Source organism: Nannobrachium achirus (assembly GCF_963921795.1).
Source record: "Nannobrachium achirus genome assembly, chromosome: 6".
Classification (NCBI taxonomy): Eukaryota; Metazoa; Chordata; class Actinopteri; order Myctophiformes; family Myctophidae; genus Nannobrachium; species Nannobrachium achirus.
Genome location: NC_137815.1, coordinates 71198398 through 71219005, shown reverse-complemented (window position 1 = coordinate 71219005; position 20608 = coordinate 71198398). Strand labels below are relative to the sequence as shown.

Genomic DNA, 20608 nt, shown 5'->3' with positions numbered 1-20608 from the left:
CGGTGACTTGAGTTGGAGAACCTATTCAGCAGCATCTTTTCCCTGTAAAGATAGGAATATACAATTAGATATTCTTCATTAGTCTTCAGTTAAATGTTAAAGATAATCATCTTAATTAACCTTTCATATTGAACAGGTATTTACCTTGGAGTCACGAGTCTTAGTTCTCATCTTGTTGACCTGGGATTCAGCGATGTCGGCACGCTCCTCAGCCTCCTCCAGCTCATGCTGAACCTTTCTGCACTTGGACAGGTGAGTGTTGGCTGCCTCCTCCTAAAATGTGATAGAGCGTCAAGATTTGAAAAGAGCAATTATGGTCCAAACAATACATTTTGGGACCACATGAAGTTCTCATTGGAATCGCACAACCGTGGCTGTGCTCTTGATATTGTTCGGCAGCCTGAGCCTGAAATTACAGCTTACACAATCAATTGGTTTCTGCAGTCCATTTTGGATTATGCACTGTTACCATTATTCCTTTAAACTGCCTGCGTCTGCAGCTGTGTGCATGTCATACTGCAGAAGCATGGCAAACGATGGACACTGAAAAATGGACTGATGTTGGTCATATTCACTGATTCCTATCGCTATTATTTCTTTAGTTATTCCATATGACTACAACACTATGCCCATGGCGACAACTAAACATGTATGAATACATATATGTCTTACCGCTTCCTCCGCCTGCCTCTTGTAGCCCTTCACCTTCATCTGCAGTTTGTCCACCAGATCCTGAAGCTTGGCCATATTCTTCTTGTCCTCTTCAGTCTGTCGATCAGAGTGAATACATAACCTCAGTTCATGCATTCTATTAATTTTCTCAGAGGCATGATGGTCATTTGAGTGAATATGATATACAGTACCTGGTATGTCAGCTCCTTCACCCTCCTCTCGTACTTGCGCACACCTTTAATAGCGTCTCCTCCGGCTCTCTGTGCGTTTTCAACCTCTGCCTCCAGTTCACGCACCTTCACAATTGAATAATATATTATTATCAAATGATGTATTCTTATTTCATTGACTATGCGCCCTGTTGAAGTGAAGGATATCTTACCCTGCCGTCCAATTTCTGGAGCTGCTTCTTGCCTCCTTTCATGGCCAGGTTCTCAGCCTCGTCCAGACGGTGCTGCAGGTCCTTGACGGAGACTTCCAGGTTCTTCTTCATCCTCTCCAGGTGAGAGCTGGTGTCCTGCTCTTTCTTCAGCTCCTCGGCCATCATAGCAGCCTGGAAAGTAGTTTTTGTGTAAGATCAAATATACTTTGTTGTCCCGCAAAGAACAAAAATTATGCCGCTGCATCACACACGCTGTGGAGATCATCCTAACTTACATCAGTGATGGCCTTCTTGGCCTTCTCCTCAGCATTCCTTGCTTCTTGAACACTGTCGTCCACTTCGCCTTGGACCTGGATCAGGTCAGCTTCAAGTTTCTTCTTGGTGTTCACAAGGCTTGTGTTCTAAAACAAAGATTCAGTTTAGGTACGCAGGTATGCATGATACTGTATGTATGTTAAACTGAAAAGAAATAAGGCCATTCGACGCGACTAACGACATCATTATCTCAGTAGACAGAACAACGTTCAGGAGAAAGGAGTATGTTAAATATGTTGATGTGGATGTACCTGGGAGTGCAACAGGCCACCGCGCTCACTGGCATCCACCAGTTCCTGCTCGGCTGCTTTGCGGCCTCTCTCTGTCTGTTCCAGAGCCACTCTCAGCTCCTCGATCTCAGCCACCATGAGGCCATTCCTACGCTCCACCATGGCAGCCTGTTCCTTCACGTCCTCCTGTCCTCTGACAGCGTCGTCAAGGTGCAGTTGGGCATCCTAAAACAAATCACATTCGAGGTGGTCGTGTTAAAGAGAAACATCAGAACGTGACTGTAGTTCAGAGCAGTTTCATTGTTTGAATATACCGGTATGTCTATGGTCTCTGTTTAACTACCTTGTGTTTGAATATGTGTCTATTGTCTACTGTCTAACTACTATGTATTCTGCACCTTGAGCTGTCCCTGGACATTCCTCAGCTGCTTCTGGGCCTCAGCAGCCTGGCGGTTGGCGTGGCTCAGCTGAACCTCCATCTCGTTCAGGTCTCCCTCCATCTTCTTCTTGATCCTCAGGGCATCGTTCCTGCTCCTGACCTCAGAGTCCAGAGTGCTCTGCATGGAGTCAATCACCCTCTGGCTGTTCCTCTTGATCTGCTCCATCTCCTCGTCCTTCTCTGCCAGCTTCCTGTCAACCTCACCCTTGATCTGGTTGAGCTCCAGCTGCACACGAAGAATCTTGGACTCCTCGTGCTCCAGAGTACCCTGAAATGTAACACGGGAGCAAAAGGTTGTAGGACCTTTTAATGTAACATCCATCATATACTGCTACACTGTTTGAATATAAAATGTATTGAAAGAAATCTAAGATAGAGACATCTAGTTTTACCTCAGCTTCCTCCAGGGCTGTCTGGATCTCTGACTTCTCTGTCTCCACCTGTTTCTTGGATTTCTCCAGCTCATGGATGCTCTTTCCAGTCTCACCGATCTGTTCAGTCAGGTCTGAGATCTCCTCTGAAGTTGTTTGTAAATAATGAATGAGGATCTTTCCAATAAGCAACTGGATTTGTATTTGCATTTGAATAAAGTTGCAGCCTGAACCACAATTGATCTTGAACATTTAATGTTTTCTTTTCTTTTCTTTTTTTGTACGTTATTAAAAGAAGGATGTACTGTAGAGAAGACTTACGTTGCAGGTTCTTGTTCTCACGCTTCATGGTCTCCAGTTGGTCCAGAGACTCCTCGTAGGAGTTCTTCATCTTGAACACCTCAGTGCTGAGAGAACGAGCCTCTTTCTGAGCTCCCTCCAGTTCGGCCTGACCCTCTTCAAACTTCTGCTTCCATTCTGCCAGGACCTGCACAGCATTTGAGATGAAATGTGTCATTTATAGGCATGTAACGATTAAAAAAAAGAAATTGGGGGGGCTAATGAATTAGGGTGTGTCTGATATGAAATGTGAGTTTAACTTAATCATATTAAATCGTATTCAATGGCTTTTGGAGAGCGATTAGTTCAGAGCACTGCTGGGGGAGGTCTGTGTGTCTGTGACCAGGTTGACGCATCATTAATGCATCAAGGAAGGCAATTATGTTTCTGCACTGTCACATAGGTCAACTTCTATTCTAATATAGTGTAATGATGCGTGGAAGCGGGGATTGAACCCGGGACTCCCACTCGCCAATCCAACGTACAACCAGTCGTGCTAATAGGGCTGAACCCGATTAACAGGGCTGTTGTCGCTGATTCATGGCTGGTACTAACTGTGGGGGCTACAATCACCCCCCCGATCTTTGGAGCGCGCCCTCGTGCTCCACACTTCACGCTGTGGACCGCCGCACACGACGTGGACCTGTCCCTCACGCGAGGATATCACGCTCCTCGTCCTGCCGACTACGCCAGATTGTAGTGATGTATGGAAGCGGGGATTGAACCCGGGACTCCCACTCGCCAGTCCAACGCACAACCAGTCGTGCTAATAGGGCTGAGCCCGAATAGCAGGGCTGTTGTCGCTGGTTCATGGCTGGTACTAACTGTGGGGGCTAGAATAGCATCAAAAATTACGTTTTTTTACATGTTAACCCTGTAGCTAGGTTCTAAACAATAAGAAAGTATGTTTACAGTTGTTGCACAGACATTGAGTACTTTTACTTTTGAGTACATGGAAAGTATGCTACTTTGGAAATGTAGTTAAATAAATGGTATGAAAATGTAGTACAAACATACTGTATGAGATTAATAGCTGGGGGGGGGGGGGGTTAGAGAAAAAAAATCGTGAAATTGTAAATCGTGAACCTTGAATCGTATCGTTTACCCCACTTTAAGGACCTGCACAGAATATGTAATAGAATGTGTCATTTACACCACTTTAAGGAGGAAATTAATTTGTTTTAAAATAATGTCTGTCAAAGCACCTTATCGAAGTTCCTCTGTTTCTTGTCAAGGTTGGCGGCCAAACCGTTGGCCCTCTCCACATCAATCATGAGGTCTTCCACTTCACCCTGGAGTCTCTGCTTGGTCTTCTCCAAAGAGGCGCACTTGCTATTCACAGCCTCGATTTGCTCCTCGGCCTCCTGAAGACGCTGGGCGAGCTTCTTCCTGTTGATCAGTGTCGAATGGAATCAAGTTATCGTGAGCAATATGTTGTACAGTGAGCGGTACCTGATGATTGTAAAAACACTGATGACTTACTTAGCTTCCTCCAGCTCCTCAGTGCGTTGGACAGCATCAGTCTCATACTTGGCCCTCCACTGAGACACTTCACCGTTGGCCTTGGACATTCCTCTCTGGAGTTCTGCCTTAGCTTCCTGTTCCTCCTCAAACTGCTCCCTCAGGAGGTCACAGTCATGGCGAGCTGATTGCACAGCATGGGCAAGGGCATTCTTTGCCTGTCGAAAGAAAGATGACAAAATAATGTCAACTGGATGAAATTACAGACAGATGTTATTAGGCCTATTCATAAGAAAAAGTGAAGAAACGCCTGTTCCTTACCTTAACCTCCTCTTCAACGTGTCTCTTCAACTCCTCAATCTGTTGGACGAAGGCCTGCTTGCCTCTGGTGAGCTGAGAGACGAGAGCTTCTTTCTCTTCAAGTTGACGAGCAAACTCACCTAGTTAGAAATTTGAATATTAGTTCCAAACATTTACATAATCTTTGTTGAATACATGGGATAACTGCCAATCAAAGCATTGTCTCTAATTTCGGAATTTGCTCAAATACCATTGAAAACCCATGTAGGTTTTACAGTGAACATTTACCATTTTCAGTCAACAGTCTCGCTTTCTGAGCTCCAATGTCATTTAACTGGCGAACGTTCTCATCACTCTTGGACTTGATTTCACTGAGTTGGTCCTCAAGGGTGCGGCACATCTTCTCAAGATTTCCCTGTTGAATAACATTGGATCCAATCACTGAAGTAAGCTGCAATGTATACCCTAGTTTTTCCCCCCACGATCTGTTTGTTGAACAAGTGTTTTGACAAGAATTACACACAAGCATTCTCTTCTACCTTTGCCTTAGCGACAGCCTCCATGTTGCTGGACAGGTCATCGATCTCCATCTTGTACTCGCTTTTCTCCTTCTCAAGTTTCTGCTTGACTCTCTGGAGGTTGTCGATCTGCTCACCCAGTTCAGCCACGCTGTCAGCCTGCTTCTTACGGAGAGCGGAGGCGGTGGCCTCGTGCTGCAGGGTGGACTCCTCAAGGTCACGACGTAGCTTCTGGAACTCCGCCTCACGCTTCTTGTTCATCTCGATCTGAGCGGCCGTGGCTCCACCAGCCTCCTCCAGCCTCTCGCTGATCTCCTCCAGTTCCCTGGAGAGGTCGGCTCTCTGCTTCTCCACCTTGGCACGAGCGGCCCTCTCTGCCTCGATCTCCTCCTCCAGCTCTTCAATACGAGCCTTTCAAATGAATGATGTCAGATTAACATCTGAAAATAAAAATTCACCCTTACTTATTATAATTCATTAATTACAGCTGGGAAAATACCTGAAGTTCTTTGATCTTCTTCTGCAGCTGGGCGCCCAGAGACTGCTCATCCTCAATCTTACTCAGAAGCTGGGCGATTTCAAAGTCCTTCCTGTGGAATACAGGAATATACGTCATATTTTAGTGGTAGTTCGTCTCCATGGCAATTCATATAGTTGATATAATTGCAACCATAGGTTGCGTCAGTCCGTCCGTCCGTCCGTCCGTCCGTAATTGTGGTCCACATTACTTCTTTGTCTTCTCGTCATTCTGCTGCTTGTCATTCTCCAGGTCCATTATGGATTCCTGGGCCAGTTTCAGATCACCCTCCAGCTTTCTCTTGGCTCTCTCCAGGTCCATGCGGAGCTTCTTCTCTTGCTCCAGAGAACCCTCCAGCTGCACAACGATGGACGATTTGCACATCATCATTCAGTGTAACAATAAACATAATGTATTTAAAACACATGCTTGACTTTGGTAAAACTCACATCGTCAACTTGCTGCTCCAGCTTGGTCTTGGCCTTGGTCAGAGTGTTGACTTTGTCTTCCTCTGCCTGCAGGTCATCCAGGGTCTGCTGGTGGGCCTCTTGGAGGGCCTTCTTCTCCTTGGTCAGCTTAGCAAGACCTTCATCCTGAGAGGCCATCTCCTCGGTCAGGTTCTTCACCTAATTAACATGAAGGAATGGATCATTATAGTTCTATAACTTGTTAAGACGGCTAGAGTGTATAATCATGAATGGATCATTGTTGCTCCATAACTTTACAGCTAGAGAGTATAATGTTGAACCTTGTTTTCAGTGGCGTGTTTTTCCTTCTCCACTTTGGCCAAGGTGAGCTCCAGGTCATCGATGTCCTTCTTGAGCTCAGAGCATTCATCCTCCAGCTTCCTCTTCTTGGCGGTCAGCTCAGCGTTCATTTCCTCCTCGTCCTCCAGTCTCTCGGTCGTCTCTTTGAGCTTGGCCTCCAACTGGATCTTACTTTTAATAAGACCCTCACATCTCTCCTCAGCATCGTTCAGAGCCTCGTCACCCTGGTTGTCAATGGAAAGGGTAAATGAGGGAACATGTCAGCGTTTGTTCTGGGTAGAGATATATGAGATTTCTTTGCAGCTGCTTTCTGGGGGAGGGGGTACATGAACACAAGCGACATTGACAGACTGAACAAGTTGGTGAAAAAGGCAGGCTCTATCATTGTTAGAGCTGGGACAGTACAGAGGCGGTGGCGGAGGTGAGGACAAGGAAGAAGATGGGGGCCATCCACCTCCTCCAGAAGGATATACTATAGTAGTTGAGGCTATCAACCTCCTCCAAAAGAATATACTAGTGTGTGGGTGAGTAGCATGGTCGAACCGTCGTTCGACCATCCAGGCATCCTCTGCCATGGTCTACTACACATCTACATTAGTTAAAAGATTTTAAGATACCTGTAGTTTGATTATACAATATGACTTTTTAACAACATTTCCTGTTCAAGTGTAACTACTTACTGATGCCGCTGCGGTCGCAAGGTTATTTTTCTCTTGCGTTATAGCGATCAGCTTCTCCTCCAGGGTCTTCTTGGAGGCCAGGGCAGCAGCCAAGTCAACCTTCATCTTCTCATAGTTTTCCTTCATGTTCTGCAGTTCTTTCTCTGTCTCAGCGCTCTGCAGGAGAGGCTTGATCTTGTAGTAGACCAACATCCATGGCCAGTGTTTCACATTCACGAATGAGCGCATGTTGAACTGGATGGTGTAAATGGCCTCTCTGTGGAAAACAGTTAGTGTGAAGTGAGTGGAAGTTAATTTCATTAATTGTCCCGCGAAGCTAGGCCAATGTGACCCTGGGCGTACAACAAACTTTGAGCGCTTTGTGCCAACATGTAGGCCGTGCTTCGCCTCCCAGACAACGCCATATGTTGGAGCTTAGATCCCTCCAAGATTACCGCTCAAAAACTCTAAACCCACATTCTTTTCCCAGCGGATTCCTCGTATCCCGCTGACCACAACCCAGTGCAACCACACTTCTAGTTATTTCTGCTATTATCGCATCATTATAGTTGTTACTGTTGTCGTCGTTGTTATTGCTGTTGGTATTCTTCTCCATTTAATGGGATTTTTTTACCTTGCCTCCGTCACCAAAAGTTTGCTTGGCAATGTTTGCTATTTTATTGACGCTTTACATTTGTTTTATTGAGCAATGGCAATGTTTACTTAAAATTGTACTCAATATTGAATTGATGTTTTCAAAGTACCTCCTAGCCATCATCTTGACAAACTCCTTCCTCATGACGTAACCTCTTGCAAGAGCCTGAGTCATGGTGACCAGAGTAAACAGCTTCTCATCTCGCATCTCCTCCAGGACACCCAGCAGACCAGCTTTGAAGAACACCTGAATGCAATGTCACAAACACTGTAACTAAACATCCTGAAGAACACCTGAATGCAATGTCACAAACACTGTAACTAAACATCCTGAAGAACACCTGAATGCAATGTCACAAACACTGTAACTAAACATCCTGAAGAACACCTGAATGCAATGTCACAAACACTGTAACTAAACATCCTGAAGAGTACCTGAATGCAATGTCACAAACACTGTAACTAAACAACCTGAAGAACACCTGAATGCAATGTCACAAACACTGTAACTAAACATCCTGAAGAACACCTGCATGCAATGTCACAAACACTGTAACTAAACAACCGTAAAATCTACTTTTAGTCCTCTCTGGATAATGTTAAACCAGATTGGGAGTGTGTTTACCTTGGTATGTCCAAACTTGTACTCATCTATAGGTACGTCAATGGAGCCAAGCAGCTTCTCAGAGGCTTTCTTGTTGTCCATAAACGCGCCTTCGGGGCATGCGCTGGCATTCAGTACTTTGTACCTGATTTGTAAAAGTTCATGGTCATTTTCCGCTGACGTTCAGTACTCTGTACCCGTTTTGTAAAAGTGGGTAATTTTGCATGAATATGAATGGAACTAAAAAAGTAAGGAATAATAAATACCTCTGCTTGAAGTCAGCATAAGGGATTCTGCTGGGGAAGCCCTTTCTGCAGATCCTGATGCCCTCCAGCACACCGTTACACCTCAACTGGTGGATGACCAGGAAGTTCTCCATCAGCCCTGTAAACATGTTGCTTCATTATTACCAGTAAGACTCCCTAGTCGCTTATCTCCACAAATAGGCAAACAAAAAAGTCTTTCCAAAATCTTCCTGATGGTGGCGCTAGATGGGACAGATGCGTTTTGATTACATGACTGTAGAGATACTGTGCGATTTGCGTGATTTTAGGGCAAACATTGTAGGAGCAGTGTCCAAAAATGTGTTTTAAAAAATCGGCCTAAAGGTGGTGCTAAATGGGACAGATCCATGTTGATGAGATGAGCGTAGACGTACTGTTTACCGATTTGCGTGATTTTAGGGCAAAATCTGTAGGAGCAGTGTCCAAAAATGTGTTTGAAAAAATCGGCCTGATGGTGGCGCTATATGGGACAGATCCATGTTGATGACATGAGTGTAGACATACTGTGTAGCGATTTGTGTGATTTTAGGGCAAAAATTGTAGGAGCAGTGTCCAAAAATGTGTTTTAAAAAATCGGCCTGAAGGTGGCGCTATATGGGACAGATCCATGTTGATGAGATGAGTGTAGAAATACAGTGTAGCGATTTGCGTGATTTTAGGGCAAAAATTGTAGGAGCAGTGTCCAAAAATGTGTTTTAAAAAATCGGCCTGAAGGTGGCGCTATATGGGACAGATCCAAGTTGATGACATGAGTGTAGACATACTGTGTACCGATTTGCGTGATTTTAGGGCAAAAATTGTAGGAGCAGTGTCCAAAAATGTGTTTTGCAAGAATCGGCCTCATGGTGGCGCTAGAAGAGGGCCATGTGAGAAATGAGGGGTGGGGTCTCCGCGCCGCCGAAGTGGACGAATAGGTACCGGCCCCGGCTCTCCCGGTCGATCCTAGCCCGAGTTACGGCATTTTATGTGCGCTGCAGTGGAGGGGGTCCTCCACTGGGGGCGCCACCACTTTTGCATCCGTTCTGGAGCACCAGGTGTCGGTGGTCCCCGGGAATTCCCCGTGTGGAGCCCCGTTGGGGTGGTCATTTGGTCTTTTTTGCACATTTGGTCATTTTTTACACCTGGGGGTCCCCCAGGGCCCTGGAGCTCTGGGGGTCCTTGGAGGTTGTAGTTTGGCAGGCAAGGAGTTTGTGTGGAAATTTTGGCATGGATCGGGCCAACAGTGGCGGAGATATGAGTAGGGGGAAAGTGTGACGTGTGACGAGTGACATGACGGACAGACGGACTGACAGCCGGTGGAGGTTTGGATAGTATAGAAGTAACTGCGACCTACGGTCACAATCAGTACAAAATAGTTACTGTACACACTGGCCAAAGTTGCGTTAAATGACTATCACTGTTTAAATGTTTATTTTCTGTTTACCTGGAGTCTTGGACTCGTTGGGAATCAGGCAACGCACAAAGTGAGGATGAGTGCGATGCAAGTTGGTCATCAGCAACGCCAAGTTTGCCTGTTGAGACATAATGAGACAATTAAGCTTATTATTAGTAGAAGCTCATACGACATTGTACTTTTTCCCTAAACTACTACTAATTATTTGAACTCATTAGATACTAGTTACTCTCCAGATTATTTCCCCCCTAAAACATAAATTAACCACTTTAAGCCCCATTTTAAAGCAGAGTTACAAGCTTACAACATGTGATACAGAAATAGTTTAATTTCAACATGAAAATACCTGCATATTTCATACATGGATATAATGTTGATAATAATAATGCTTCATTCTTACAATAATGTAATGTTGGAAAAAAAAATTATAATAAATATTCGTACAGGAATTTAAAGTTAATAATAATGAATACATATTCTTACCCTGAAAGCACTTGACACAGTCTGCATAGAGCCACCCTTCTTCTTGCCTCCTTTCTTTGTAGTATCTGTTTACATGTTACAATCATGAGTTATCATTAGTTAAACACAATAAAAATGCCTCTCTTCTTGTCAGAGTGTTTATAGTATATTAATATAATAGTAACTTCAGGCCCAGGTGGATGATTTGTTTAAATTGCCTAGAAGTTGTTTGGTCGGGTGGGTGGGCATACAAACGTAACATGTTGCACCGTTGCCCACCAAACTTGGTCAGGGGTCTGCCGTCAGAATAGCCAGAATAGCCACACCAGAGACCTGCGCACACCATTGCTCTGCCACTTACCTTCAGGCTCAGGTGGGGGATACAGTACACCCAGCATTTTAACTGAACACATTTTATTCTATGAATAAACTTACCTTCAGGCTCAGGTGCGGGATACAGTGTTGCAAGCAGTTTAACTGAAGACTTGGTGTACAGCTGCACCACAGAGTCATTAAGTGGATCCTTGTTCTTCTCCAGCCAGCCTGTGATGCTGTAGTCCACGGTTCCAGCGTAGTGGACCAGGGAGAAGTGGGCTTCACCTTTGCCTTTCCCTGGTTTGGGTTTCTCAAAGGCCTTGTTCTTCCCAAGATGCTGGTCAATCAACTTCTCGGCGAAGGATTTGTCCGTAGCCTTAGGGAACATGCACTGCTCCTCAAGGATGGAGAAGATGCCCAAGGGCTTTTGTAGAGGAGACAAAAGAGACAAATCAACAAAAAACAAACTAAAAAAAATATTAAAATCATGTCCATTAAAGCACAAAATAATTGTTTACCTTCTCAATGAAGCTATATGTTACTCCGTAAACTCCAGCTGATAACAATAGTATATGACACTAACTAGAAAGATGCAATGTTGGGAAATTGCAAGTGTGGTTCTCCGTTTTTGTATTTTCCCATTCAAGTCAATGGGGTTATTTGTCAGAGGGACAAACCCATAGCACCACAGTGTCAGGCGTGACAGACAGACAGAGATACATACGGACAGGATGTGACCGTTCACATACTAAACTGCAACCTATGGTCGCAATAATGATACCTTCTCAATGAGCTCAATGCAGATAGCCAAGTCCAAGATAATACATGCAAATATAATAATAATTGTATACCTTCTCAATGAGCTCAATGCAGACAGCCAAGTCCATGCCGAAGTCAACGAGATCCCAGGGAATTCCCTCCTTCAGGTACTCCTCTTGCTCCAGAACAAACATTGTGTGGTTGAAAAACTGTTGCAGTTTCTCATTGACGAAGTTGATGCACAGTTGCTCCAGGGTGTTGAACTGTAAGTTGAAATATCATTAGCCTGTTAGTCCCTAACTTTGTGACAAAAAATAATGAGTATCCCACTTAAAACAAGTCAATTCTTACATCAAAGATTTCAAAACCAGCGATGTCCAGCACACCAATGTAGTAGTTTCTCTGAGCTGGTGTGCTCAGCTGCTCGTTGATCCTAATGACCATCCACAAGAACAGCTTCTCATAGATGGACTTGGCCAAGGCACCAACTGAGTTCATGACCTAAGGAAGTAGGAACGTTATTTAGTAGCGGTATTTAAATACACAATTCAGAATGTAGAATTAAAGATTTAGCCACTCTTAATCCAGACCAATTTACAGTAAGCAAGGAAAACACAAGGTAATATATCATATCAAATCTAGTCTTAAGTAAATAATTACTAGTTTAATGACTATAGAGATACTACTACCGATTAATCCTGCAAAAATACATTAGAGTTCTTGTGCTGCGTTGAGAATGTAAGGTGCGTATGAAATCAGATATCATACATACAAAAATGTCAAGTTACTCACCTGTGGCACAGTTTGTCCCTTAGTGACATACTCATTTCCCACTTTGACTCTGGGGTAGCAGAATGCCTTAAGCATATCTGCTGAGTTCAGGCCCAAAAGGTAGCAAATCTTGTCTGCCACTGAAATGTTCACACAATTTGCAATTTAGGTATTTATCAGACGCTTTAACAGTAAGCAAGGTAAACACAAGGTAATACGTCAATTGCAAAGAGACAGTAATCTAGAATAGTAGGTAAACCCAATAACCATCCTTCTAACAGAGTCTCTGCAGCAGTGCTGTTGCAACTTCAATAGACTCCGCGGCTTGTGCAATTTGCATGGGAAGTTCACAGAGTATAGTAGCTAAATATGGACCCGGTCATCAAATTATTAGCTTAGGAATGCAACAAACTAAACTAAACAATCTCCATGAATTCAAGGAATATATTGGCCTCCTGTGTTAACTGTGCATAGCTGAATAGGATGGGGTAGGTCTACACAACTGTATTTATATCAGTTTTTATAGTGGTATAGAGACAGATCTTCTAGTGTAAAAGGGTTGAGAACCACTGGCTTAGTTCATTTAGAATATAACTAAATACAATCTTTGTGACAAAGCATTACAGCATTATTTTCATTCCTCTCACCCTCAGTGCCGTCTGGTTCTGCCTGTTCCTCGCGCTGCTTCTGTTTGAAGGTCAAGACACCATGGTGCATCACAGCGCCGGTGAACTTGTAGATGCCCTGTTTCTCCTCGAGACTGAAGCCCAGGACGTCAATAGCGTCCTGATGTCAACGAGCAGAGATGTATTCAAGAGATTGAAATTAAGCATTAGATCAACAAACATCCAATTAGAATTGTGTAGGCTACAACTCAACGGTAAACTAAATGTTCACTGACATCAGTAGCTTCGAGTTCCAGTTTGTCATCGATGCTGGCCACAACGATCTGACCCATGCTGATCAGGGGGAAGTCGTAGGGGTTGGCGGTGATCAGACACTGCTCTGAAAAGGGATTAAAAAAGGTGTGAACATGTGTTTTTTATTCATTCATTGATGTTCTCACTGCTAATCTTATAGGAAGAGGGGAAGTCCGCACACTGTTGTGCGACAATTTTATTGAGAAGATACAACGTTTCGACCCTGGTGGGTCGTCTCCTGATGAAGACGCACCGGGGTCAAAACGTTGTTTCTCCTCAATAAAATTGTCGCTGGAGCTACAGAACAGTGTGCGGACTTCCCTTCTTCCTATGGTGTGTATTTTTGGTTCAGCACCTGAAACATCTTTTGGAGATGTGCGTGCTTCCCTCTCTGCTCTCACTGCTATATACTATCTGAGATACTTTAATGGTTTCCTGTGGAAATAAGCTTAGTCTTTTCATGGATCTCCTTTTAGTAGACCTTGTACCAGTGAACTGTACCGTCATGAAACTGTACCTTTTCCTATGCAAACTTCTAATAAAGTCTTCAATCAATCAACCAATGCTAATCTCACTCAGTGGTATTGAGTTCACAAGTTCACAATACTTTGTGAACTTAAAGGACAACTCCGCCCTAAATCACTTCTAGGCTCATTTTCCTACTTATATTGATCCAAAAAGACTGTCCATGGGGTCTATTAGGCACAAATGCCCATGTTGTCCAGTTTCCCCAGCAGAACCCTGCAGCTCTCATAGCATAGAGTGGAGCCTATAAGCCTATCGCTTTTACACTATTTGTTGTGGTTAAAAGTTTTTATTTTTCATGAATGTGTTACTAGTTGTCATTACAAACACATCCATGCCATCGTTGTCCCACAAAAGTCATGACACTCTGCTAAACAGATGTTATGCTTTTATGTGTTTTGCCAAGTCCCGGAAAAGACACACTGTGATTGGCCAATACAGTCACTTTGATTGGCAGTTGTGCCGAATGCTCACCCCAAAACATGATTTTTGCCATTGTGGTGGCTTGTGTGGTGCAATCAAGGCATGGATGTGTTTGTAATGACAACTAGTAACACAGTCATGAAAAAATAAATCACTTTTGACCGCAACAAATAGTGTAAAAGCGATAGGCTTATAAGCTCCACTCTATGCTATGAGAGCTGCTTGGTTCTGCAGGGGAAAATGGACAACAGGGGCATTTGTGCCTAATAGACCCCATGGACAGTCTTTTTGGAAGTAGGAAAATCAGCCTAGAAGTGATTTAGGGCGGAGTTGTCCTTTAACTTGTGAACTCAATTCCACCGCCATCTGGTCGGAGTCGGGTTATCTCACTGCATCAGCATCAGTAATTCCATTTAACAACTAGAAACAGCGCTCTCCGCCAAGTCAGGTAGGTTATTGTGGCCTCCTGGTGGCGCTACAATAGGCCAATGTGAAAAGGGTGCCATGTGTTCTTGGGCCTTTCATGGCATTCAGACGCTGCATGCATGATTTGAGGCATTTTGTTCCAAAAATGTGTTTAGCAAAAGTTGACCTGCTGGTGACGCTATAATAAGGCAATGTGAAAAGGGTGGCATTTGTTCCTTGGCCTAGTGGGAATGTGTGCGCAACATTCCACGCAAATCACAGGCTGCGTTCATGATTTGAGGCATTTTGTTCAAAACGGACCAATCCTGAAACCCAATGTTAGCCAATCAGGATAGAATATGAAATATCAGAAAAATCTGTCTTGATCACATCACTATAGATATACTGTGTACTACACAGTATATCTATAGTGATCACTACACAGTGTGTAGTGATATGCATAATCTTTGGATAAAATCTGAAGGACTAATATCAAAGAATATGTTTTACATAAGTCGGCCTCCTGGTGGTGCTATAAAAGGCAGATGTGAAAAATGCAGGGCAAATGTTTTTTCCTTGGCCGCTAGGGAGTGCGCATAGATAGTTTTAAACTGATCGGTGGAGTTATAGGAAACAATCGTCCTTTTGGGAAGTGGGGATGTGTGTGCCAGTTTCATGAAAACTGCACGCTGCGTGTTCATGATTTGAGGCATTTTGTTCATAACAGAGCAATCCTGCAAACTTTGGAAGCCAATCTTAGCCAAACGGGATGGAATATGGTAAATTGGACAGATTCACGTTGATCACATGACTGTAGAGATACTGTCTACCGATTTGCGTGATCTTTGGACAAAATCTGTAGGAGTTGTTCAAAGTTTTGTAAAAATCTGACTCATGGTGGCGCTAGAACAGGCCCATGTGAAAAATGTGGGGCAGAGGTTCTGAATTGGCATCCAGGAAGTGTATGTGTGCACAGTTTCGCACCGGGCCAACGGCGTCAGAGATTAGCTGCACAGACAGACAGACAGACAGACAGGGTGCAACAGTCTCTCGACCATGCCTTTCGGCCTGGCGGAGACAATAATCTATAATAATAATAAACTATAATAGTAATTCCACTTACCAATGATCTCAGGTTTGTGGTTGGTCATCATCTGGAAGAAGATGTGGTAGCCTCTCTCAGCAGGAAGCTGGAAGGTCACTCTGGACTTCTCCAGCAGATCTATATGGGTTGTACATAAGTCAAAATGTAATCCTCACATAAAGGGATATATCATTTACCATCTGTGAACTTCATACTTACATGTCTCAATATCAGCACTGGCCAGTTTACCGGTTCCGCCAAAATGGATTCTGATGAATTTACCCTGTTTGATAGAGCACACTTTGTTTCATCTCTCTACATTGTGGAATTGTTGCGGGTATTCTCATAAAATGACATTATTTTTAAACTTACAAAGCGAGAGGAGTTGTCATTCCTAATGGTCTTGGCATTACCATAGGCCTCCAGCAAGGGGTTGGCTGCAATAATCTGATCCTCCAGTGACCCCTATGGAATGTTTCAGACATTGCCCAGTTTAACATTTGGTCAGATTTTTTTCAAATTTTCAAAATGTTCAAAAATATTTATTTGTTAAAGTTAAAACCTGTATATACCTTGATTTTAGTGGCACCACCCTCTCCAGCAGAACTAGCTGTTGCAAAGTACTGGATGACACGCTTGGTGTTCACAGTCTTTCCAGCACCGGATTCTCCACTGGTTATAAATGCATACATTCAGAGAAATGCAGTTAGTCAATTTGTGTACAATGTTCTTGTTTTTAATGCCTAGTTAGTAGATGACAGAAACTTACGTGATCAGGACAGACTGGTTCTCTTTGTCTGTAAAATGTAAATCAAACCTTTAGTCACAAATACGGCACAAGACCGTTATAGTTATGTATGTTTTACATTATCCTCACTAGGACAGTACGTACCCATCAGCATGAACTGATAGGCGTTGTCAGAGACGGAGAAGATGTGAGGTGGGGCCTCAATACGCTTCTTGCCTCTGTAGGCATTCACAACCTCCTGGTCGTACACTGGGAGCCACTTGTAGGGGTTCACAGTCGCACAGAACAAGCCAGAGTAGGTCTGAAGGAAGGGGAGAAGAGAAAGAACATTAACTTGCTCACCCTTGTCTCCTCAAGGCTTTGACTACTGTCTGCAACGCACTTCTCATCGGGGTCCCTAACATGAGCATCCAGAAGCTCCAGTACATTCAGAACTAGAAAGATAAAATTCTGGGAAATTGCGAGTGTGGTTGCCTATTTATAGTCTGAGTAGCTAGAATGTCATGTGCTGCTATATAGGATCCTGATGATGAGAGAGAACATATCACAGCCATACTCCATTCTCTACACTAGCTTCCCATCTCCTTCAGGATGGAGTAGCCTTCAAGGATCTGCCTTCTTACCCATCAGTGGATCCACAGCAATACCCCCTCCTATCTAAAGAAACTCATTGGACCCCCTACTTCCACCCGCTCCCTTCCGCTCTGGAAATGCAAACTCACTCAAAGGCAAAAAGACTGATCTCCGCTGGGATTAATGTTACGAGTTAGAAGAGGCATCAACTAAATTAACAAGTTAACTTTTGTTAACAAAAAAAAAAAAGTTTGTTATTTACATACTGTTGTTTTCTCTATGGGTTTCACTTGATGATATAAATTGTACTGTGTATTTTTCTCTCTTTCCTATCGACAGGTGCAACAACCATGAACTGTTCTCAGCATGTAGAAAATAGGGCATTAGCGAAAAAGTCAACAAGTCGACTGAGTCGACTTCATTACACAAGTCGACTCCCACCAGAGAAAGTTGAAAGTCGAAGTTCTATCCTCTATCATTATGTTTGCTCCATGTGTGCTTCTGTACAGCATTCAAACAGTAGGATTGCTTATTGCCAAGGACGGAATGATCCAATATTACAGTGCTACATTACATTTGGTATAACATGGTTCTATTGTGAAAATAGCAGATCTACATGCTCACAACGCCTCGCAATGCGAGGCGTTGTGAGCATGTAGATCGGCTATTTTCACAATTTCTGCCTCTATATATCTGACAATTTGGACAATGTTTAATAGTCTAATTAATTTAGAGGTATTAAAAAGTCCTTAAATTGGCACTTAAGAAATGTGAAGATACCCTCTACTGTATGTCTATATACTTAAACGTTGTTGGTTTGTTTACAGTTGAGTGAGAAAACAATGTTGCACATTAAGTTAATCGTCTGGGGGGCCCCCCCCAACATAATTGGGGGGTCGTGTGTGATGTGATGACGTCATCGAAGGGTAAAGTCGACTTCAACTCAACTTTTTACTGAGTCAAGTCGACCCGCAAAAATCACAAGTCTAAAACCTTACGTAGATCATCCATGCTGCATAACGCTCTTTGAGGTTATACAGGACGGTGGCTTCAGTGAGGTGGGTCATCATGGCCATGTCCTCAATCTTGTCATACTTGGGAGGGTTCATGGGGGTGACGTCAGCCTCAGGCACAGTTCTTTCCTAGAAAAATATAATAATAATCGTGATTAGGGCCTGCATCAGTGGTGGAAAAAGTACTCAATTTTTTTACGTGAATAAAAGTATCATTACTGCAATGTAGAAGTACTCTGTTACAAGTAAAATACAACGAAAATATTGGCATCAAAATGTACCGTACTTAAAGTACCAAAAGTAAAAGTACAAAATGTTTGAAAATAGCTGATCTACAAGCTCACAACGCGTCACTTGGCGACGCGTTGTGAGCTTGTAGGCTATTTTCAAATGCCTATAGGCATAAAATAGGGCTAAAGTGGTTAATGTATCTTTTATAATATTATAATTTATATCCGCAAAGTAAATAGTAACTAAAGTTTTCAAATAAATGTAGTGGAGTAAAAGTAACATTTTCTGGATCTAGAATGTAGTGGAGTAGAAGTAATTGGAAATACTCCAGTAAAGTAAAAGTACCTCAAAACCGTACTTAGCACTTACTGTAAGTGAAAGTACTTAGTTACTTTACACCACTGGCCTGCATGTAGGCCTACTCCACTTTTAGAGTTAAATTTGGTCCTGGGTGTCACAACATCTCGGCAGCACCCCCCCCAAAAATATCATTTTTCTCAAACAGTGACTTATAGGCCATCCTGACTACTAATTGATGCCGAGGCCGAATTGGCCCAAATCACATGAAAGAGGTCTCACAGCACATGGTTGGTTCTACAGACTCCAACTTTCGCACGCAGAGTAGCCCAGATCTTTGCCTACATACTTAGCTACTTCCCCTGCCGTTACTGTACTTACATGATGCACAGTTGTACAAAACGTAATTTTTCAGTAGAACCGCCGATCCAACGAATATGCCCATAAAAGGGGACAAGGACTGAGAGATACAGAGATCCCATATATGGAGATCTTTCGCACACGGATAGCTCAGATCTTTGTGTGGGCAGCACAGGCTTGGCGGCACCAGAACCTGGAGGTTGTTAGGACAGCTCATTCAAGTTAGTTTATTAAGGTGACGATATTGTAGTTTGAACAGAGCCGAACCGATTTAAAGTGGGCTCTAAAAGTGGAGTATACATCGGCCCTTACAGACAGTGGTACTTGATTTTAGATAAACCTTTACCTCCTTCTTGTCCCCAATTAGTTCCACGGTGACTTTGGCACCGTCCTTCTTTACGATTTTACACTTGAGGTACAGCTCGGCTTTGTCGGCCACATATGCTGCCGTTTTGGCATCAAAGGGCGAAGCCTGAGCCTCCATTCTCTCCTTCTCTGGCTTACGGAGATAAATGGCGGCCTTGCCATACTGCTTCATCTCTTCGTCCGTACTCATGGTGGCGGCTTTCTGTAGACGGACAAATAGATGGTGTTAATTATATTAATGTTGCTTCTGGGTGGTCCCTGGAACTAAATATTTTGAGATGGGGGTCCGTGGCCAAATACATATCATTTTGGGGGTCCTTCACATGAAAAGGTTTGAGAACCACTGACATAGTAGTCTGTCAAGAACAGAATAACGGAGCTCCAGTTAAGTGAAAAGGACCTTTTCTTTGACGATGGCTGGCCAGATTGCTGACATAGAAACATAGTTTTTTTTTCAAAAAACCTTAGAAGGATTCAAAAGACACTTATAGAATCGGGTCAAAATTCAAATGTTCACGATTTTTCAAAAATAGCAGATCTACAAGCTCGCAGCGCGGCACTCGGTGCCGCGCTGTGAGCTTGTATATCTGCTATTGTTCAATAGTTAAAGCATAAAATAATGATACACAATAAGGTGTACCCGTTCGTGTTAATTAATACTTTATTATGAAGGCGGACAAATAGATGGTGTTTATGCAATTGCTGACTTGAGATCTGAGTAGATAATTGTAGGACTATTCTTATGGTTATAGCTAATTGTAGATTTATTAGGAAAATTATGAACACTCACTTTTCTCCTCTACCAGTAGCGGTGGAATCTTGTGTGCAGCCTTTAGTGTGGAGAAAACACATCATTTTGAGGACATTAACAGGAGTTGAATGATTCAATACAATTTATAATCATGAATCAAACTGGATTATATTAATTATATGAATCCTAATGTTCATTCTTGCCACACAACACTTTGCACCAGAGACATTTTAACATTTCTCATCAGTTCCAAGTTTGAAAAGAGTTATTTCAATATTAGTTACATGCAATGAAATTAAATGTAACTTGCCCATTATGTTTTATTCCTTTGTTTGTTTGTTTGTTGGTGTTTCGCTTATGCTTAATTCCACCAAATTATCTTAAGTCATCACAGCCATGCTTCTAGATTTTTTTTTTTTTTATTTGTACTGAAGCAATGCTAGATTTCTTTCTCACACTTTTATTCCATTGTATGAATTAAGGTTACAGGTGGGCAGACTAGCCAAACTGTAAAATAAAATAAATAAACTAATGGTGTTACTTTAAACGAATAATAACTCCATAGATGTAAAGGTACTCTTCCAAATAATTACTTGATTAAGAGTACAAAAGTATCTGGTGAAACAACTAATTATTATTTAAATAATCATAACATAATTGAAACGTCTAAATAAAAATGAAAGATCAATATCTAATTCCA

General features: G+C 42.9%; 1 protein-coding gene across 1 annotated transcript; it reads right to left on the bottom strand.

Moving 5' to 3' along the window:
* Positions 1-21: 21 nt before the first annotated feature.
* On the bottom strand, positions 22-19347 carry LOC308287609 (myosin heavy chain, fast skeletal muscle-like; the record flags this gene model as incomplete). Its single annotated transcript, XM_080728837.1, has 39 exons — positions 22-42; positions 145-273; positions 673-768; positions 864-968; positions 1055-1225; positions 1330-1455; positions 1621-1824; positions 1998-2306; positions 2431-2555; positions 2731-2896; positions 3954-4137; positions 4231-4427; positions 4531-4649; positions 4798-4924; positions 5049-5438; positions 5527-5617; positions 5756-5901; positions 5994-6170; positions 6293-6535; positions 6992-7247; positions 7735-7871; positions 8250-8373; positions 8495-8612; positions 9936-10023; positions 10389-10453; positions 10803-11106; positions 11534-11704; positions 11793-11942; positions 12234-12352; positions 12860-12998; positions 13114-13217; positions 15609-15707; positions 15789-15852; positions 15942-16034; positions 16142-16241; positions 16339-16366; positions 16462-16618; positions 17889-18032; positions 19138-19347. 39 exons carry the CDS (start codon positions 19345-19347, stop codon positions 22-24), a joined length of 5796 nt encoding a protein of 1931 aa, XP_080584963.1.
* Between the last annotated feature and the right edge of the window lie 1261 nt (positions 19348-20608).